Consider the following 21,012-nt stretch of genomic DNA (forward strand, 5'->3'; position numbering starts at 1 on the left):
TTTGCCTACTAGTAAGAGCCTAAGCAAAGACTCCAGCTGGAAGAAGAACTTGCAGTGGACTGTGAACGTCGACGATCCCAGTTCCACACCAGGCTTGGCACCCACCGAGGTGTTTGCAGATGGTTCACAACTTTCTGGCCTGACAGCATCAACAACGGCGTGAAGACATCTACCGCCTCCCGCGAATGGGAGATTCTCTGGCCTTCGTCGTGTCTGACAGCCCCCGACACTTGTCTGTCCACTGAGGACCAAGCGGCAACGTCAGGGCGCGGCTCGCCAGTCAGAAACCTTGCTGCTCACCCCCCCGACCTTCCCCGCTCTCAGCCCGTTTTGCAAGAGTGACAGCAGCCATGGCGAGGATGGCAGGCCCCCTATACCCTCGTGATTGCGCAGCTATTGCTGTTGACAGACAACACTACCGCGACGAAGCCCGATCCATAAAGTCATCGGAACACGCTGGGTATCGCATTCCTCATTCTGCCTTGCCGCTATCTCCCGACCATGCCATTGGCTACTAGAATGCTCCGGGGACGCCTTGCTTGGCAGAAGCATACCTCGCTGACTTGGTGTCCGGCGGTGATGGTTCGACAACAGCTTCCTCGCGACACGAGAATCGCTCCGGTACGCTTCGCATCATACGACCATAACCGCAAGCCTTCGGCCATTGCGCAGCGCCTGCCAGATCCCGAGCACCAACCACAGCGATTTCGCGAGTTCGACCTCGAAGGCAAAGTATTCGTAGTGACTGGAGGTGGCAGGGGTCTTGGCTTAACCTTAGCTGAAGTCCTCGTTGAAGCGGGCGGCAAAGGTACTTTACGAGTTGTTCCTCCGGGTTCCAACGGCTGACCATTGAATCCTAGTATACTGCCTCGACAGGCTCGCCGCGCCTGTGGACGAGTTTCATCATTGCAAGGATCGGCTAGCGCAACTATATGGCGGCACTCTCAACTATGACCGCGTTGATGTTCGCGATGCATCTGACCTAGATCATGTCATCGCCAGAATCGCCGACGAGAATGGCCGTCTCGACGGTCTCGTGGCTGCCGCTGGCATACAGAAAGTCACTCCTGCCCTCGACTATCCCCCGGAAGCCATCAACGACATGATGGATATCAACTTCAAGGGAGTCTACCTGACCGCAGTCAGCTGCGCCAAGCAGATGATCAAGCACAAGAGCCCCGGATCACTTTGCTTGATCGCGAGCATGAGCGGTCTCATCGCTAACAAAGGCTTCACCTCTTCAGTGTACAATTCTTCAAAGGCCGCCGTGTGCCAACTGACGAGGAGTCTAGCCATGGAATGGGGCAAGGTTGTCGATGGAAAACCCATTCGAGTCAATGCCCTCTGTCCAGGTAAGTCAAAGACCTTCAGCCTAGCTTCAGCTTAACCATGACAGGTAACATCATGACGCCAATGGTGGAGAAAAACTTTCAAGATGATCCAGGACTGCGTGAGATTTGGGAACGAGAGAACATGTTAGGCCGTATCTCAAGACCACACGAATACCGTGGTGCCGCACTCTTCTTGCTCAGCGACGCAAGCAGCTTCATGACCGGCTCTCAGGTACAGCGTCCAGTCACTGGTGATCTCATCCACTGATGTCGTCTTAGCTTATTATTGATGGCGGATACACGGCGTGGTAACACAAAAGGAGTCTGGGTGAGCTATCATGTATGTAAGAGTAGGCGTCGTGAGTTTGTTAACAATCTAATGATTCGCGTCCTGCCGCTGGTGCGATCCTGAAGTTGATTCTTGGGCAATGAAGTCTCAAAGCACCCCTTCCCACCAGGCACCTCAGGCTCGAGTACCACTTCTTTCACGTTGATCGAAACCAACTCTCCTTTGTCGCGATGGTCCGACCCGGAATCAGTCGGCCAAATCTCTACTACTTGGCCCTTCTCGAGACCTAACGGATCAGTCCGGTCTACCTCGCCTTCCGCCTCTGCATAATCCGCTTCCAGGAGCTGCTCTACTGCCTCCTCATCTCCTACCAACTTCACCTCGCCCTGGATCTTTCTCATGCCCTCCACACCTCATTGAACCTCTCCACCCAAGTCAAGCCCAAGACGAAGCCCTCGGGTACCTGTCCCTACCCAACACAGCACTTCCACCCCTCTCACATGTCCATCGTCTTCCCCAACACTCGTAGACGGATATGTCGTAGGTGAAGAGGACGTATGTTGGGATGCTGCTGCTGCTGCTGCTGCTGCTGCTGGAGGACGACATGCTGAGATGTAGAGGTAAAAAGGGGAGGGGGGACGAGAAGAGGGAATGGCACCGCTGCGAAGAGTATTCCTTTTAGGGGGTTTGCATATGCAGCCGATCACTGACTCAGTCTCTTTGCTCACCTAGGTGCATGCATGGATCACACCCGGTTGTTCGACGATCCTACACCCACACCCCGCACAAGGCGGTTGGCGTGATTGGCTGCTGGCATTTCACTGCCTGAGCCTCGGGCTTTCGGTGCAAGTACATATGGACCGTGGGACTGACTCGTGAGCGTTATTAGATCAAGGACATTATCTTCCTTATACAGGATCTTGCCTGGCGACTGAGCACACGATTTCTCGATCTGGTCTTGTCTCTGCAACGCTGCACCGTGCAATACTCATCTGCAAGTGCCGAATACATCTACCTCGTACCGTAGTTGCCAACGCACAGCATCTTAGCGACTCTGAGCACCTGCCCGGGGAAACGAGTAACACCAGCACCATCACCTCCTAGCCGAGCAATCCAGGAAAGCAACCATGCCACCCCCCTTCGAGTTCCGCACCCCACCCGCCCGGGCCCTCCTCGGCGGCGACCTCGTAGCCCAGTCCCTCTCGCACCTGGGCGTCACCCTCGCCTTCGGCCTGCACGGCGGCCACCTCGACGCCTTCCTCGTGGGCTGCGCCTTCTGCACGCCCCCGATCCGGCTCATCGACACCCGCCACGAGACCTGCGCCGTGCAAGCCGCCGAAGCCTACGCCAAACTCGCCCCCTCCAACTCCACCGGCAGCGGCAGCAACGACCCCGCCGCCTCCGACAACACCACTCCCACAGTCGGCGTCGCCTTCGTCACCGCAAACTCGGGCTTCAGCAACGCGCTGCCGGGGCTCGCGACCGCGTGCGCAGACCGCAGCCCCGTCTTCGTGGTGACGAGCTCGCCGCCCCTGCGGGAGGCCGAGACGAACGCCCTGCAGGGGTTCCATGACCAGGTCGTGCTCGCGAAGCCGATGACAAAATTCGCACACCGCTGCACCAACGTCGAGGAAATCCCCCGCATCGTCAGCTATGCGTTCCGCGCGGCGCAGCAAGGCATACCGGGCCCCGTGGTGGTCGATTTCCCCATCGACGTGCTGTTCAGCCCGCCACGGTCACAGGCGGCGTTGAGTTTTGGGGCGTTGGGGTGCGAGGCCGCCAGGCCGCCGGGGCCAGAGGGGGCGGCGTTGAAGAGGTTGGCTGGCTTGTGGGCGGTGGCGAAGAGGCCGGTGGTGGTGGTGGGGACGGGAGCGGCGAGGTTGACGAGCCCGGGGAAGAGGGAGAGTGGCTTGTTGGCGTTGGCGCAGGAGATGAAGACGCCAGTGTACTATAGCTCCAAATTCGCGCCGGCGTTGCCGCGTGATAACCCTTGGAGGGGCGGGCCGGCTACGAAGTTGGCGGCACTGCCGTATCTGGGCAAGGAGAGGCCGGATTTCGTGCTGCTCCTGGGCGCGAGGACGGGGTTTCTGCTGGGCGGGCGGAATTATGCTATCATTCCTGAGGAGGCAACGATCGTGCAGGTGGATCTCGATGGGGCGGAGATCGGGCGCTCGTTGCCGGTGCAGCTCGGGTTGGTCAGTGATGCGGGCGTGTTTGTGGAAGCGTTCTTGCGACATGTCAAGGAATCGAAGGTGGAGGTGCCGGCCAGGGACGAGTGGGCAACGACGGTCAAGGAATTGAAGGGCTTGGGGAGTAAGTATGACAAGGAGGACTCCAAGGCGAAGGACGGGTTACTGCATCCGTATCACGCGTTGAAGGCGGTGTTTGAGAGTATTCCTCCGGATAGCATTGTGCTGATCGATGGCGGCGAGGCGGGTGTGTGGGCCATGGACTTGCTCGAGCACGCCCGAGCAGCGCACGCTCTAGTCTCGACGGGCTACCTCGGGTTTGTTGCCAACTCTCGACTCCAGGCGGTTATACTGACGTTACTTCTAGGTTCTTAGGCAACGGATGGGGATACTCACTCGGGGCGGCGCTGGCGTACCCCGACCGGCTGGTGGTGAACATCCACGGTGACGGATCAGCTGGCTTCCACATTCAAGAGCTGGATACGTACGCCCGACACGGGTGCAGGGTGCTGACGGTCGTCATGAACAATTACTTCTGGGGCATGAGCGTAGCTGGCCAAGATCTGATCTACGAGAAGTCGGAAAGCGTTCGTCCGGCCTCGGAGCTATCGCCCAACTGTCGCTTCGACATCGTGGCGCAGGGTTTCGGCTGCGACGGCCGCATTGTCGAGCGGTTTGAGGACGTTGCAAAGACTACTAAGGAGCTGGTGGAGGGCAACAGAGCGAGTCTGTTGAATTTGATCGTTTCTCGCCAGCCTGTGACGGATACGACAAAGGTAAGTTTTGAAGTCTTTCAGAATGGCGAGTTGTAAAAGCTAACGAGCCGAAGAGCATGGTTGGGCAGACAGATGACGAGGACGTGATCGTTGTCCCATACTATGACAACGTGCCAAAGCCTTTCTATCGGGAGAAGGGCTCCAAAGCTGCGGAGCAAACAAGGCAGAATGGGACGACATAGAAAGCCGCGCATGTCACTGCTTCTCCGTAAAGGAGCATGGGGAATTCGTGACGATGCTCAAGGCCATTTTTGTGTAATGGCGGGCCCGATAACTCGGGCTGCCACTCTCAAGAGGATCTCTTAGGTTCCAGACAAACTCTGAAGCCGTTAAAACGACCTGACATCCGAAGTAGAGGAATGGAGTGGTTGCTGTCTAGTCATGCTAGAAGACTATGTTTGTGAGTCATGCGCGAACAACGCCTTTGGGTGCTGTGCTTTGACCCTATACCACAACCAACCGCCATGCAGGTAATATTGTACAACACAAATCGATCTTTGCTTTGGTACACAAGGGCCCTTCTAAGACTTTCTTGTCTTCAGTCTCATGCCAGCGATTTGGCTCGAATGAGGCTTGGGGTTCCTCGCTTGCCTCTCCAGTTCTTGTCTCTCCTGCTCCTGTTGCTCGTACGCATCTAGACTTTTCTGCTTGCCCTTGTCCTCTTGTGATTGACGGGTGCTTGAGGCTAGTTCACGGCCATCTTTGGTGTAGGATTGGAAGGAAGACTTGAATTTGCCAACGGCCTTGTCGATGTAACTGACATTCTGTGCCGTCTCCGGCGCAGCTTCTTGCTTTGGTTTGATAGAAACGTCGATCGTCTTGTTACGGAGCCGCATGCCACCAACGTCTGACTTCGTCTGATAACCGAAGGCATCGGTGGGCTGCGGGGGCGGGATGTTTGCCGGGGAGGGGCCAAGGCCGAAGCGACTCCGGAAAGTATCATTGTTGAGAAGCGTCAGCTGAAGCTGTGTCAACAATGTCTGGGACAAGAACCAGATCTGGACAGCCAGCAACTGGTAGTGGCAGAAAAGCACCGAGACCACCGGCAGGATGTACTTGAAGATGACCATCATACCGGCTCCCGGATTGTTGGCGCCCATATTCGCAATTTGTTTGTTTAATCCGCGATAGGTCATGATGCCTATGATGGCAGGCAAGATGTATGGATCGCTGACGGCCAGACTGTCCAGCCAGAGAAAGCTTTCGGCTTCCATTGAAGGCACAGGAAGGTCTGCTGCATTTCGCAATGTGCGGAATCCGCCGAACGTGAAGGGGATCTGGATCAATGGTAAGAAGCCGTGCCACGCCTTGATGCCACTCTCCCTGCTCAACGCCCTCACTTGTTTACCAAGGCGCATTGCTTCTTGCCGGTCTCCTCTCATTGCAGCTGCCTTGTAATCTTCTTTTAAGGGCTGAAGGTAGGGCTGGATCTCTCGCATTTTAGTTCCCGATCTGTTCGCCATCAAGTTAAAGTTGAAGAAAGAAAGCTTGATGAGCACTGCGGTAGCAATGATTGTGACACTCCATGGAACCCCACCCCATACGTGAATGTGCTCCATCACCCATTGCACAGAGGAAGTAAATCCATACCAGTACTGTAAGCCACAGACCTCGGTCAGGTAGCCGATACGCTCTGGAATCTGAGAGATGTCGGCGAGGTCGGCGGCGCCGTCTGTTGGCCCAAGGACTGCATCTTCAACTCTTTCCAGTAGCTCGGGCTTCGCTTGGTCGGCTGGTACACCATGCAGGTATGATGGGTCAGGAGTATCTGCTGTGGCAAGCGACGCTTTGACAGGATCTTTGAGATCTGAGATTTGTGATGAGGCAGGATCGATCACGGCTTGATTTGATGGAGGATTCTCGGGCGCAGAGGGTTTAGAGGACCACCATCCAGTCCACGATATAGAGCGACTTTGTTGGCTGAGCAATGCCGAGTGGGCGTAATTAAGTTGCGGGCGCTTCGAGTATGCGCGCGGCGTCGCAAGAGGCCTTGATGAAAACTGTACCAAGTCAGTTTGTGGTTTCAATGACGCCCGGAGCAAAACCAACATTTCGAGCTATGTTTATCGATGCGAGACCTGTTCTACTAGGTCTCAAGGTTGCAGCCGGCCTTTTCAGACCTTGTGCACGCGGCAGCATTGTGGGTTGGAGGCACAAGGGCTTCTAAAGATGGTCGCAGTGATCATCGATGAGCTGCTTCACTTGTCGGGGAAAAGTTTGGGACGCGGGATAGCGTGCCAAGCCTCCGTCACGCGTCTTTCTTTTCGGTTTCATTCAGTGCTTCATTATTCGCTTTACACGAGTGCAAGTGATGTCTTGACCATTGCCGCTCTAAGTCTGTCTGCTAAGCAGATCTGTCCCGCCCAACACCGTGCGCTTATGCGAGTGGATGTCTACCGTGCTTCTGTCAAAACTCCCTCAGATGTACTTTTGGACCACGGCACCACCACGTTTGAACTCCGGCATATCCCCAAGCTGCTGGTCCAGATCCTTCAGCTCGTTGGACGGAAACGTTGTCTGCATGACGAACTCTCTACCGCCTGACTCCGCCCGTCGAACAAAGTCGTACAAGTCACCCACTGTCTGAGTTGTGTTGAAGCGTGAAGTAAGCCGTGTGCCCGAACCGAGGCTGACCCGCAATGTAATGGTAGGCTGAGACTCGTCGAATGTGTTGGCAGGGTTGGCAGGTACAGCTGCGGCAGCTGGCGCAGATGCAGCAGGAGCTTCGAATGCGCCGGGCATTGATTGAACGCCGCCGACACCAGGAGTCGGGCTACCAAGACGGTTGCCAGACCCATCAAATGGCTTGTACTTTTTCTTAGGCTTGACATACTGCTGCTCCTTGTGCTCTTTGATCTCAACGTCCACCTCCTGACCAGGCAATACATTCATGATGCGGAGAGGTGCCCGGCCACGCCGAATAAGCTCGAGCAGCTCAGCGTTGCGGGGATCGTCAGAACGATAGAGATCGCCGTCATCGACAGAAAAGCCATCAGTCCAGAAGTGAAGTGTGCGTTCGACTCTCTCCGGAGGTGCAAGCGGCTGTGGAGGGGCTGCAATCTCTTGCGAGGGGGTATCATCTGAACCGAGAGTGTGTGCGGCGCCCTTGAAATGTGTCTTCTTGGAAGGAGCGTCTTTGGGCGGCGGACCAGCTCTCTGTGCCTTCTCCAGTATGCGCTTCTTCAGATCATCTGGATTTTGCACGGCCAGGCCTGACTTCTCGCCACCTGCAAAGAAGTCTTGCTTCTCGTCATCATCATCGTCGTCGTCATTTTTCGAGCCAGAGTTGAAGTCGCCGAGCGTAGCGAACTTCTTCTGATTTGGGGCTTTGGAGGGCTTGGAGGAAGATGTTGATGCGGTCGCAGCTGACGGGTCTGAGGGATCACCTAAACGGTGGCCACCACCAGCCGATCTAGTATGAGACCCCTGGGGTCCGTCGTCGTCGACATAATCGGAATCGTTGGCTGGATCCTCGGTGTTGTCTTCTTGTGCAGCATAGTAGCTGGCAACAGCAGATTCGATGTCACCTCCGCTCGCAGCGACGAATTGAGCGGCGAGGCGGGGAGGTGCACCAGTGATGTGGCTAAACTGCTGCACCTTTTCGTCGCTAACCGAGTCCGCCATGGTGATGTAACAGCAGTCGGTTGGGTATGAACTAACTCAAGATGTTAAGAAGGAGGAATAAGTGCAAAGGTGGCAGAGGAAAGGGTAAGTAAGAGAAAGGCAGACGCGGACGAGTGCTTTCAACGAAGGCAGAGCAAGGTGCGTCATTGGTAGACACCTTGCCGTGCTGTGATTGGTCGAAGCACAACCGCTCCTCGGTGCCTTCAGAGCAGCAAATTCACGGCGGAACATCTTTGGTCTCCAACTTCACGTCTTTCTTCGCACTTTCATTGTTTCTTTTTCTCATCGAGATTAGTCTTTACGGAGAAGACATCGTGTATGAGGATGTCTCGAAGTGGCAAGCTTGTCTAGTTGATACGCATAGTCCTCACCGCAAACCATAGCCAGACTCCCCTCAATTCGGCATCATGACATCTCGTTCGGAACGCTCGCCGTCCCCTACGCGCGATCTGTCCGCATCTGCCCTGACCATACCTTCCGACTCTGAGCCATATTCTTCACTATCACCGCCTTCATCGAGTCCACCGCAGTCATCGAACAACAATGGAGAACAACCCGTGATCATATATCAGCCACCGACAGTCTGGTCATTGCTGCGTGGGGCAGCCATCAACTTGATATTACCGTTTGTCAATGGCTTAATGCTTGGGTTTGGAGAGCTTTTCGCACATGAGTTTGCTTTTAGACTTGGATGGAGTTCAACAAATGTGAGCTACAAGAGGCGCGTCTTTGAGCGAGTCTATTCTAACAAATGTGAAGGTCTGGCCGCAAAGCCGCGGCACACATTCAGTTGGACCAGGAGTGGAGATGAGAGAAGACCCGTTCGAGCGAAGACGGCGGAACGGGTCGATAGATCCTGATGTGCAGGATGCGTCCGCCCTGGAGTAACGAGTACTCCTCTCCCAAAGTCGAGCATCTGGAATAGACCGCGCAACAAGTAAAGTATGAGATGCAGCAAAAGGATCCGTTGAGAGCCTGTACATAGCTTGAAGTCATCACGACATCTTCGTTCGGCTGTCTTTGGTTGCGCTCTGCCATCCATGCTCTAACGGTGTTTTGTACTTCAAAAGAAGACAGGTGTAAAAAGTGCCGCCCCCGATTAGCGGCTTATTCAAACTTCTCCATCGCTGTTATTCCCGTGTAACAATCTCAGCTAGAGACGAGTGGTCAATCTGCTTCGCCAATTTTGTAGAACGCGCTGCAACTCAGTACTGAGTGGGGGCGGTCACTGCCAGATTTGACCTGGCACAGGGAGCATGATCAGAGCACGGAACCTTCCACACAGATACAAAGTTGGCACAAGTGCTGCCAGGTCTGGAGGCTGCTCAAATGTGGTAGGTTCAGCTGAGCTTGCTCTCATCAAGCCGAAGGACTGGCGAAGGATTGGTCCGATTGGGTAGATCGCGCTTCGCCTATTCGGGAAGTATATTATGATTCTTGCTTGGCGGGCAGCTGCGACCAGGGTCGGTCTTGCTTTACCAGGCGGCTGCGTTCGACACCCACGGAACAACACCTTTCACTCTGCAATACGACCAACGCGCCAACCAATCGCAAACTCGAGCCCTATTGTCGCGCTTTCTATTTCGCGACACCAAAATCGTCATTGAGGCTGCAGAACACTACATCTGGGCAGCACACGGTTGCGGTCAATGTTCGAACGAAGCCCAACGTGAGGCAGCACACGTCAACAATGGCGTCGGCACAACTACCGACAAAGTTTCCTTGCTGGTGCCGCGCAGTGTACTCCTGGGGTGGTGAAACCGATAAAGACCTCGGTTTTGTGGAAGGCGACCTAATTGAATGTCTCAACGCGGGCGATGGATCGTGGTGGATGGGTAGACTGCGGAGGGATCGAAGAATGATGGGACTCTTTCCTTCGAACTTTGTCGTTATCCTCGAAGAAAACTTCGTTCCCATCAGCCGATCAGTCAGTCCGTTGCCAGAGCTTCAGAAAACGGACAGTGCAGCACGAGCCGCAAAAGAGAAGCAGGAAAAGAAAGAGAGAGCAAGATCATGGAAGCCATTCCAAGGGTACAAGACGGCGCAGACCCCTACAGGCTCAGCGAGCGCATCGTCAGTTCAAAAATCAGCGCCGCAGCGACAATCCAGTCACAATCCCGCCAATCCTCCTTCGACTGTGCTATGGCAACAGCGTCCTACATCGAGAGGACCATCAAGAACACCCTCGCCGATGCCAGAAAATGACATTGGCTCATCACCGCCTCCACCGCCCCCTCCTCATAGGAGTGGTGTTGGTGAAAGTTATTCCAGAGCGCCGTCACCCCAACCAGCGCTTGTTGATCCAAGTCGGATTCCATCGCCGTGGCCCGCCGCAGTCGATCCGCATGAACTACACATTCACCACCCGCGTACGCCATCTCCCACACCTCCAACTCCCAATGGACATACTCCGCCGATGATTCGAGATGCGATGGACGATGTCATGAGCTCGCTCGATGTAATGACGCTGGAGCGCCAAAGCTCGTTTCGAGAAACCGAAGAGCCACTCAATCCTTGGTCTCCGGAAGCCTTTGACAATCTACGCCGAACTCAGCGCCCCCCTGCTCGACCACTTACATCACTCGGCTTAGGTGCTGGGGGAAGTAGTTATTCCGAACAACGTATCAACTACAGCCAAAGACATAACAGTCCGGAGCAGTACACTGATGGTCCTCACCAGCTCGAGACCTATGTTCAGCGCATGGAGAGCAGGCTGCGACGGATGCAAGAAGCACGAGAAGCGCAACCACAGGAAGGGATGGGCAGTGACCCCCCGGAGCCGCCACCCAAGAACTCGCCGTTGCCGCCGTCTCAAGGTCGGCCGACTTCTGCCTTCAATCGACGTTTTTCCATGCGCAAGAGAAAATCGGCTATCGATATGAGAGCACAGAACCTTGACCGCACGTACACCACCAAGACCAATTCGACCAATTCAAGTGGCGTCCAGAGCGTCGCAACGAACTTCTCAACTCAGACGAGTATGACCAGCCAAAGTGTTTTCAGCGGCTACTCTGCAGGGGGCTTCAGTGCGACGAGTGCTGGGAGCCTGGCGAGAAAGCGAAATGCTAACGAACGACCTGTGACAAGCGCCGGCACTAGGTCGGAGCTGCCGTTCAGTCTTTCGAGACCCAAAACGCCAACTACTGGCTCGATGTTCGCTGACGACGCACGATCTGGGGCGCGGTCCGCAGTGGGCTGGGACGACGAGCATCGATCAAACAGCGGATTGGGCGGGTTGATGACACCCAAGGCCAAGAAGCAGGGCTTCTTCAAGAAACTGCTGGACAGTGCAAAGACTGGAGCCGCAAGCGCTCGAAGTACCATCGGAACCGACTCTCGGAGCGGTGCTTCGTCGCCAACCAAGATGACGGGCATCGCTGGTGGTACAGCACTCGGCATCATGCACAAGAAGAACCAGAGCATGTCAAATCTGAGCTATGGTCGAGATGCCGCCAGCGAAATGGGTCTCGGCGGCGGAGCTGGAACCGACTGGTTCATCACCAGGCGCGATATAAATCGCTCGAACACACCGGCGCCTTCTGAGCGCCAGGAGCGGGCCAATCGTTGTCAGATGCTTGACCATCCAGTGATCTGTCCGGTCGAAGAGCTTTACACTGATCGGCAGGGTGACGAGGATGCGGAAGGCCGTCCAGTCTATGAGCCGTTTCAATTGAGCAATCCGAGTTTTAGCCAGGTCGATAAAGCTGCAAGATTCATAACCAGCTTGCCCACGAGTATCACTGCAGCAATACTCGCAACCGGCTATGTGTGTCGCCCGTACCGAAGTATTGTGCAGCGACTACGAGCAATCTTCATCTGGTGTGCTGAAAGAATTAGCTGGGAGGACGACGGCTTCGATGACGGCTGTCAAACAGACACCAGGAGGGTCATTCAGACCAAACGAGGAAGCAGCCGTGAAATCGCTGTCCTCGTAGCGGAAATGTGTGCTAGCATTGGTGTGCCAGCAGAAGTTGTACAAGGCTACCTGAAGACACCTGGTGAAGATATGGATCTTGATGCTGTCGCAAGACCCAATCACTTCTGGAATACTGTTCTGGTTGACAACGAGTGGCGCATGCTAGATGCTAGCATTGCAAGTCCGACCCACCCCAAACGCTCACAGTATTCGGGAGTCAGCAACAGCATAGCAGAGGCTTGGTATTTCCTGGCTCGACCTTCTGAGATGTGCTGGACTCACGTGCCTGTGGATGAACAGCAGCAGCGCATGGTTCCGCCTGTCAGCCCAGATACGCTGCTTGCATTGCCGGGCGCATGCCCGTCGTTCTTTCGACTGGGGCTCAGCATGCACGCTTACGATACTAGCATTATACGGCTCGAAGAGCTTGAAGTGTGTACGATCTCAGTCAATGTACCCGCCGATGTTGAGATTGTCGCAGAGGTAGAAGCGAAGAGCTTCCTTCGAGACCAAGAAGGCGATCTCTATGAGGATCCTGATAACGTGAGCAAGAAAAGAATTCTGGCCCAACCCGTATGGTACCGAACCGTTCCCAACACCGAAATCAGCCAGAAGCGGTATATGATCAAAGCTGTCCTCCCAGGAGATGAAGGACAGGGCGTGCTGAAAGTGTATGCGGGAAAGAAAGGATTGATGCTCAGCGCTCGAGATATCGTGCACCCTCTGGCGCTTGCCGTCCCAATCTACCACACAGGCAAGAATCCTGCTTACGATTTTGTGAAGCGGCACCCGACTCCTCATGCATCAAAACACGACCTGTACGTCGTCCAACCGCAATGTTGGCGTCTCGGCGCCGGCGAAACGTATGTTTTTTGCGTGCGCCAGAACCCAGCCAGCCCAGGTTCGTCCGGTGAGCAGAATGCCCTGGACGGCGCCCGACCAGCCAGCCCGAACCCATTAATTCGACCTGCCAGCGCGATGAGCATGACGAGCAGCGCGGCAGGCAGTCAGCCGAGTGAACCAAGCACGAATAGCCTATCCAATGGAACGAAGATCAAGGAAAAGCCAGCCAAGCTTGCGATTCAGAGTCCTGGAGGACGCATTATCCGATTGAGTCGAAAGGCAGAAGGGCTTCCGCAGCAGACGGCGCTCAAGGAAATCGACGGCGAGGTGATGGGGAGCGTGTGGGAGAGTGTAGTGAAGGTACAGGAACGTGGCACGTGGCGTGCCCTGGTGTTGGCGGATCGACAAGCCAGATGGTGTGTGTGGGCGGAATGGGAGTGTCTATGAGTCGAACGCACGTGTCTCTGGGGACCGTGTGGATTATCACGAAAAAGTATGGGGCGTTTGGGTATGCTCGTTTGCGCTTGTGCAAGTCCGACTTGTTTGGCGAAACATGATCTCAGGTTGGGATCATGTTGTGGTGGTGTACAGTCCGGCTGAGGCCAATGCCTGGAAAACTGGATATTTGGATTGGGGATAAGGATGACCCACGCGAGATGTCTGGTTCTTTCACGTTGTAACACCAGCTGCCGATTCTTGACGATGCAATGAGCTTTAAGATTCCAATGAATGATTACTTACTGTTATGCCATGTTTTCTTCACCATTGCAGCATGATGGGGATCTTCATTACCGCCTACGGAAAGACTATTTCTGGATGTGCTGTACATACAAGCCCTAGAGCTTAGCTCGTATCGGCTCCAGGCGCCATCACCGGATATGGCCGGAGATCGTCATAGGGGCGATAGGCTGCCGCTAGACCTGTTCCTAGCATGACCCGGCCTTCCGGCTGCGCCGTCGCTCCATGAATTTCTTTTTGCCGCTGGCTGACTACTACAGTACAGCGACCTGTACCTTTTCACATCCTACGTTCCTCTCAATATGACTTGCTCCTGTTCTTGCTTTTACTCACGACGCGTGTCTATGCTGTCGTAGATACTGCATCGAGTATTCGGGGCGACGAAGGACGGAATTCGGCAGTTTTCTCCCCCCCCCTCATGCAGCTCCCGCACGTGTCCGCCGAAAGATTTCCTTGACGACACCGGCCACCTAGACAGTGCGAAGATTATGGGTGTTTTTCAGGCCGTGGTGGACTATTTGGCGCCTCTGTTGTACGTTTGTTCGCCCTCTTTGCGCCTGGAATAGGATGTAGTAGGAGCTGATACCATGCGCCCAACAGTTTGATCGCGAGTCCCGTCACGAGCTATGCGGATCAGATCGTTAGCATACACCGGAGCAAGACGAGCGCGGGCTTCAGTCTGGATATTCCGTTGATTATGCTGCTGGCTAGCATCTTGAAGTGAGTGACTACTTCTGCCGGGCTAATCGCGGGATGCGGAGACGACAACGACGACCCATAGACTTGGGAAGAGACACGTGTGGACGCATGCTGACGGGCTCATAGGGTGTTCTACTGGTTCGGCGAACACTACGATACCGCCCTGCTCGTGCAGGCCATGCTCATGATAGCGGTGCAAATTACGCTGCTCAAGGTTGCGCTCGACAATCGGCCGCCCAGTGGTGAAAAGAACGGTCTGCAGCACATACCCTTCGCGGGGCATTCCCGCTCTGCTCTCGAAGAGCTACTGAGTGTTCGCCGCCCCTACGACTTCTGGCGCTGGTCCAACAGCAAGTCGTATTTCGTCTTTCTGGGATACTTCGCGGGGAGCCTCGCTGTCATTCAGATTCTGTTGCCGTGGCTAGCGTACAGTCCGGCGTACGTGGGGCTCCTGGGATATACGGGACTGGCCATCGAGGCGACGCTGCCGCTGCCTCAAATTTACAAGAACCACAGTGCGCGGAGCTGCAAGGGGTTTCGGGTCAGTGTGATCATCAATTGGTTGATGGGCGATGCGATGAAGATGTGCTACTTTTTTGGGGCGAGCGAGCCGGTGCCCTGGCCGTTCAAGCTGTGTGGTATGTTCCAGGCCGCATGCGATGCGTATCTGGGTTTGCAGTTTTGGATGTATGGAAGCGAGAGGGGGAGTGCGAGGGACATTCAGATGGCGACGCCGGGGAAGAGTATCCTAGGCTGAGGCTGAGGTGAAGTGCAGTTGTTAGCGATAGACTCCCAATGATTAACGAGCTTGTTCGCACAAGGAAGTGGTAAACCTGTTGTCGGAAACCATTGCCATGGCTTCTTTTGACGGTCGTGTGAGCTGAGAGATTTCTGGATCAGGTGAGGGTCGGTTGAGGATCAGGTGCGTGACGAGTAACAAGGTTCTCGCGCCCTTCCACTACACGACTGCACTCGTGAGACGGATCCTCAAGCTTTGGCCTCTTTGAAGAAGTTTTATCGGCATGGGTCGTGCACAGCGTGACTTCTAGTGTTCAGACTGAGGACAGGCGTAGCTAGGATCCATGATCATCCATGGACGTACCGGGGGGACTCGTGAGGACCATGCTAGAAGGGGTTCAGGCAGACTTCCTTTTGCAAAAATGTCCTGTGTTAGCCTTACTGGCATTAAAGCTGAGGTCGACGAACCGCGACGACTACAACGACGAAGCAGAGCCGCAACAACTTTTTGGCCCTTAAAATAGCCCCGGTTGCAGCCTCTAAACGGGCAGTACCTTTACGAGCTTGCGTGTCTCGAGACACGGATCAACAATTAAGCGACCTATGACAGCCTCTCTCAAGTTTGCGACGAGGCTCCGATCGCAGCCTCGCCGCCGAGAACGCAGATCTTGGTGCAGTGGGCGAAGCATATCGGTGCCATATCACCTGTTGTGGCTGGCTATTCGGAAAGAGGCTTGCGTTGCTTCCAAGAAATGGGAAAGAACCTCATATATAGGTCCTCGCTACGGCCGATTGAAGGGCAAGGGGCACAGTTACCTAACACTAGTCACACAAGACCTACACACAATCGCCTACATTTCAATTCCATGAATCTAAGATCTCTTCGGAGGACACATCAGCGACACGTCAGAGTGTTTCTCTGGCAACTCTACAACGTCCTTATTCCTCCGCATTCGCCTAGGTTCTGAATCGCGTACTATGAATACGTCACAAAAGACGGACGAACCAGTCTCTCGACCGAGTGCAAGCTGATTGTCAGCAAAGCATCGCCAACCCAAAAAACAATCACCGTTTCGGAGGACAATTATCACCGACACGCAGTATGCTGGATGATAAGCGGGCGTACCGCATGCACGGCTGTGGCTGCTGAAGCCCGACGTTGGACTTAAATGTCCGTACCATGCATGATGCCTGCAACTCCGCTTTTCAGGCATCCCTAAAGGTTGCAGCCCGCCACAAATCGGCGACTTGTACACGGCGGCCTGCTTCAACCTACTATACGACGAGCGTATTCAAGGGTCAAGTGGTTGAAAGTGAGGAGCGCATGAGAGGAAGACTGGATCCTCGTCGCCATATCACGCGACAGGGGGCGGGTGCGGCGGCTGCGGGCGGCTAACATAACCGCTTAGGCTGCCTAAGCTCGCGAGGTGTCAAGGTCTTGGATAGGGTACTTACCGCATGGGGTATGTCCAAGCTCTGTGTCATTCGCTTGCACGAGCCGCACGAGTATTGGAACCTAGGGATTCCCTCAAGACGAAGATTTGACCGCAGGGGAAATGGAAGTTAGCAGAGACTTGCCTACTATGGTGATACGTGCGCTCCAATGATGAGTCTCTGGGTCGAACAGGCGTGCCCTTGGTTGTCCTAATTATGACTCTCCGCAGCGTTCGGTAGCAGTGCTAAATAGAACACCTACCAGAAGCAGTCAGACGAGGCTGGCTGCTTAACAATGCGGACGAACCCGAAGTTGAAGATGTGAAGAGTAATCAATAGCCAAAGCAGGACTGGCGGGCCAAGCGATGGGAACCGACGGGACAAAAGTACGGACAGTCATCGCCGATATTCCAGAAGACATGGGCAGACACGAGGAGTTTCCCGTCAGCGTAAAGAACAGCAACAACTGCTGTCGATCATTGACTACCATGTTCGACAACTCCGAAGAATGTGCTTTGAAGGGCAAGACCGGGAGCGAGCGCGAGATGCGTGGGGGGCATGTTGCGCTGACACGGGGCGCGGAAAGACGGTGTAGACAACATAACCAAATGGTCGTCTAAGGCGTATGCTGGCCTTTAAGCAGGGCCTTAACAGGGCAGCTGTTGGGCGACGAGGCAGTTCAAGACGCTTAAGACGCTTGTCAGCACTTAAACCACTGCCCAGGCCCATCGTTTAGCCGGAGCCTAAACGGCTTGCGGTAAAGCCACCCGTAGCACCACCGCTCTTCTCTTATGCGGCAATTCCGCAGGGAACGTCAGACCTTAACGTCGGCCCTGACTCAGCATGCTGCACCAGCCCACGATCGTCGTTCCATGAGACTTCCTGATCCATACTCCAATTGCCTGTTTGGCGATATCGTCGACCACTGTCATCGCTCATTGCCAATGAGCTGTTGCTCCCGCTAGTACTTCATTCGATCTGGCGAGCTCGCCTTTCCATCGTCTTCCGCAGGGCTGACACACACTCCTGGCTTCTCCCGTCTTCGTGGTTGCGAGTCGATAGTCCGGTCGGCCATGACGTGGAGTCACAGTACTGTTTCTACCATCTATTCTCGGACCTCTACCGCGCGCGAGATTCACTTACGCCGTCTCCGTCACACATCGAACCACCATTCCGGCAGACCATCACCAGGCCGCTTCGGGCTGTCGCAACAGCAATAACGGCGTTTCGCTTTCTAGTCTCGCTTCTCGAACTGGTGGACCCTTGTATCGGCCGTGCGTATAGTCCGCCTTGGTTGTACTGGATCAACCTCATTCCCAATCCTATCTCTCCCTCGATTCGGCTCCTTTGCTGATCGCTGCAAAACATCACCTTTGCGCTCACTCCTCCTCTTCGACATAGACCTCACTTCCCCTTGACCAGGCCCCTACAACCGCTGCCGCGGCTCTGCAGGATTACGTATTGCCGACTCATTCTCGAGAAGCGCCTTTGGGGCCTCATCTGCCCTCGCCTTTCCGACAGTGAGCTTCTAGGCCTTTTGCGGAAACCAACTAAAACCCTCCGAGACCTGACCTTGGGCTCATATAACAACAAGCCCTCTTAGACTTTCCCACATCTAACTGGTTCTCTCGTACAAAGGGTTACTCCATTTCGCAAGTCAAGAAGTGGCACTCTCTGCCCAAATTATCACCGCCTCACTCGACACTTTACGTTAAGGTCGAAGTTGATACTGCCAAGACGTCCATTCCCATCTATCTTCCTGAACGTTGGCCTCTTGTCCAATCCAGCTCCAGCAAATCTTCCGACCAGTCATAGGAACAGGACACTAGCCGTCGACTGCAGCAACTACAACATATCGCACCCGTGTACCCGATTTGACGGTCACACTATCCCGATTGCTAGCCGTACTCGTGCCAGCTGCATTCGTGGGCACAAGCACGTTTGACACGCTTCGGCTTTGGCGCGTGGTAATCTACCCCTACCTAGTACAGTCATCTCGAAGATTCGAGAACGAGAGCATGCCTTCCCGAATCAGTGGAGCCTGCAATGGCTGCAGGACCAAGAAGCAGAAGGTATGTCATCCATTTGTCCGGCCTTTCGGGGCAGAATCCAGGTACTTCTCGAAAAGAGGTACGAAGCGAAATTCCACGTGGCGGCGGATTCCGAGTCGCAGTGCATATACCACGGTTCCCTGCAGCATGCACAGTCCGCTAACGCAAGCAACAGTGCAGTGGTGATAGGTTAGTACACCGCACCATTTCCTCCCATCTACCACAAACCCGGGTGGGTCGTCAGCCAGTGCGCTGGGGGTTGCCTTACGGGATTGCATGGCGCACCATGTCAGCACCCTAGCCGATCTCCCGCTTGTGCATGTGGAACCTGGGATTGATGATCTCACACGCCATCCCAAAATGTCCAGAGGCTTGCCTGAGCGCTGCGTGCCGTATTAGCTGCAAAATCGTTTTGCCTACAGGCGTCAGCTGCTGGTCCAGAGACGTTGGCGCGACAAGGCCAGGCGAGCCGAGACCTCCCAAATTTCTCTGCTACGCCCTCGCATCCTTCCCCTGTCAATTCTGTCGAACCATCCTACTTCTCGAGTCGAGCGAGGTGCTAACCTGACGCTTTTTTGGCCGAATAGATCCGGATGCTCCCAGTGCAGTGCAGCGGGAATTGTATGCACCTGGCCTGAACAACGCAAGCGGTGAGTTTATCTTCATTCTCAATTGCGCATTCCTGCATCCAGTCCGTTGACTTGGTACAATCTCGTCCTTGAGACGCGTGCCCTTGGTCTTGGCACTGTCGTACGTGACTTTGCATTCCCGTCAAGCCTCAGCCAGAGCAGTGCATCATGATGCCTCGCCTGAAAGACGCATCAGAGTCTGATCTGTGTGGCTATTGGCCCTCAAAGTCCTACAACCTGCACCTTGCATGATTGGTCCTGGCACAAAGTTTGCTGCTTAGGGATGCACCTTTGTTCTAACTTCCTTTTAGGGGTCCAGCAAAGGGCTATATTGAAGGGCTCGAGCATCGACTCCATGAAGCAGAGACACTTCTCTTGCAGCTCCTGCCTCTCGTCTCCTCCGACCAACTAGCCTCAGCCGCAGCCGCCGCCAATTCTGCTCCCCACAATGGCCCATCCCGAGACTCACCCGACCGGATGAACAACCGTTCTTCGCCTCCTGTCCTCAACAAAAAGACAGGTATCGAATACTGGGAGAACTTTCCTCTAGACAGCGTTGACAACATTCGTCGCTGGCAACAGGACTGTGCCCTACATAGCCACTTCAAAGACGAACACAGCCGCGGTGGTAGCTCCCGACCCAGCTCCGTCGAGGTATCCGAACATGTTTCCGGCCACTCAAGGAAGACATCATCAGTGCCACAATACCGGAGCATGAGCAATGACTCGTACAACGGCAGCCAGGATTACAGTGGCATTGGGCCCTCGCGCTATAACGGTGCGCCTCCACCCACATCGTTTAGTATGCAGCCTCAGCCAGCGTATACGACCAGTGACCCCACTCAGCACTGGCAGCAGGCACCGCAGGTGCATCGAAACGGCATACCTAGTCACATGGCCACTCATCATGGCATGCACCACCAACAACAAGCCCATAGTCAGCAGATGGCGGTTCCGGCGAGCGGACCTATGGACGTCGACGGCAATGGTGCCTTCTTTTCCGGCGAGGTGAAAAGGCACCTGTTCTGGTGAGGAACTTGCATCCGAGTGCTGTCTATCGGCACCACAACCATTGTCATCGTCAAGCTATCTTTCAACATCGACGAAGCTTTACACAGGGTATGATCATCGGGGTCATGATCGTCAGGACGGCCATCTTCGCCCCCGGAACCTTTCACACTTGCACCCCCATCTTATGTTTGTTCCGAAACAAACTCCCCCCCCTGGCATGCAGGATGGAAGAGCAAGGCTTTTTTTCTTTACGATTCAGCGATGGATATAAAAAGCTATGATGGACTTTTTTTTTTCTGGGCGAAACGAATGTACAAAGTAATTTGTGCCTTGCGAGCTACAAGTCTTTTTTATGTCACTGTGTAATCGTACAAGGGGCCAGGATCTGAGTAAGTTGGGCAAAGTGGTCTCTAATGGTCGAAGAAGCTATGAGGTCGGGCTACCAAACGCGAGAGGAAGGAGAAGGAGAAGGACGAGGAAGAGGAGGAGGAGGAAGTGTTCGTGATGAAATACCCCAAGCGATATGAATTAATGACTTTTCCCCCCACATATTGATGAGAGAGAGTGTGTGTAGGTCTTTTTCTTTGGCTTGGTGCTTTTGTTCTTTCTCCACGGCTTTTTCCGAAAGAAAGTCATTGCGGCTGTTGTACTAGAATTCTCAGGTCGAGTATACACTGACTGAAAGGCACTTGCGCTTGGAAGAATGTTGGAGAAATTACGCCAAACCTTTCACTGCCGGGGGGG

At 54.6% G+C, this 21,012-nt stretch overlaps 9 protein-coding genes across 9 annotated transcripts; 6 read left to right on the top strand and 3 right to left on the bottom strand.

Moving 5' to 3' along the window:
• Window positions 1-579: 579 nt before the first annotated feature.
• HMPREF1541_10386 (uncharacterized protein) lies at window positions 580-1,599 on the top strand (the record flags this gene model as incomplete). The annotated part of the gene is made up of 3 exons (XM_008715057.1): window positions 580-808; window positions 861-1,352; window positions 1,397-1,599. 3 exons carry the CDS (start codon window positions 580-582, stop codon window positions 1,597-1,599), a joined length of 924 nt encoding a protein of 307 aa, XP_008713279.1.
• A 122-nt stretch (window positions 1,600-1,721) lies between these two features.
• On the bottom strand, window positions 1,722-2,021 carry HMPREF1541_10387 (uncharacterized protein; the record flags this gene model as incomplete). Its single annotated transcript, XM_008715058.1, has 1 exon — window positions 1,722-2,021. A coding segment is annotated over one exon (300 nt), but the record flags the coding sequence as incomplete, so codon positions are not given.
• A 726-nt stretch (window positions 2,022-2,747) lies between these two features.
• HMPREF1541_10388 (uncharacterized protein) lies at window positions 2,748-4,767 on the top strand (the record flags this gene model as incomplete). Its single annotated transcript, XM_008715059.1, has 3 exons — window positions 2,748-4,126; window positions 4,177-4,585; window positions 4,639-4,767. The coding sequence occupies 3 exons, from the start codon at window positions 2,748-2,750 to the stop codon at window positions 4,765-4,767; spliced, it is 1,917 nt and encodes a 638-aa protein (XP_008713281.1).
• A 339-nt stretch (window positions 4,768-5,106) lies between these two features.
• HMPREF1541_10389 (uncharacterized protein) lies at window positions 5,107-6,636 on the bottom strand (the record flags this gene model as incomplete). The annotated part of the gene is made up of 1 exon (XM_008715060.1): window positions 5,107-6,636. The coding sequence occupies one exon, from the start codon at window positions 6,634-6,636 to the stop codon at window positions 5,107-5,109; it is 1,530 nt and encodes a 509-aa protein (XP_008713282.1).
• A 367-nt stretch (window positions 6,637-7,003) lies between these two features.
• Window positions 7,004-8,209, bottom strand: HMPREF1541_10390 (uncharacterized protein; the record flags this gene model as incomplete). Its single annotated transcript, XM_008715061.1, has 1 exon — window positions 7,004-8,209. One exon carries the CDS (start codon window positions 8,207-8,209, stop codon window positions 7,004-7,006), a length of 1,206 nt encoding a protein of 401 aa, XP_008713283.1.
• Window positions 8,210-8,616: 407 nt separating this feature from the next.
• HMPREF1541_10391 (uncharacterized protein) lies at window positions 8,617-8,919 on the top strand (the record flags this gene model as incomplete). Its single annotated transcript, XM_008715062.1, has 1 exon — window positions 8,617-8,919. A coding segment is annotated over one exon (303 nt), but the record flags the coding sequence as incomplete, so codon positions are not given.
• Window positions 8,920-9,899: 980 nt separating this feature from the next.
• On the top strand, window positions 9,900-13,415 carry HMPREF1541_10392 (uncharacterized protein; the record flags this gene model as incomplete). Its single annotated transcript, XM_008715063.1, has 1 exon — window positions 9,900-13,415. One exon carries the CDS (start codon window positions 9,900-9,902, stop codon window positions 13,413-13,415), a length of 3,516 nt encoding a protein of 1,171 aa, XP_008713285.1.
• Window positions 13,416-14,583: 1,168 nt separating this feature from the next.
• Window positions 14,584-15,162, top strand: HMPREF1541_10393 (uncharacterized protein; the record flags this gene model as incomplete). Its single annotated transcript, XM_008715064.1, has 1 exon — window positions 14,584-15,162. One exon carries the CDS (start codon window positions 14,584-14,586, stop codon window positions 15,160-15,162), a length of 579 nt encoding a protein of 192 aa, XP_008713286.1.
• A 4,572-nt stretch (window positions 15,163-19,734) lies between these two features.
• Window positions 19,735-20,289, top strand: HMPREF1541_10394 (uncharacterized protein; the record flags this gene model as incomplete). The annotated part of the gene is made up of 1 exon (XM_008715065.1): window positions 19,735-20,289. One exon carries the CDS (start codon window positions 19,735-19,737, stop codon window positions 20,287-20,289), a length of 555 nt encoding a protein of 184 aa, XP_008713287.1.
• Between the last annotated feature and the right edge of the window lie 723 nt (window positions 20,290-21,012).

This window comes from Cyphellophora europaea (genome assembly GCF_000365145.1).
Source record: "Cyphellophora europaea CBS 101466 unplaced genomic scaffold supercont1.12, whole genome shotgun sequence".
Classification (NCBI taxonomy): Eukaryota; Fungi; Ascomycota; class Eurotiomycetes; order Chaetothyriales; family Cyphellophoraceae; genus Cyphellophora; species Cyphellophora europaea.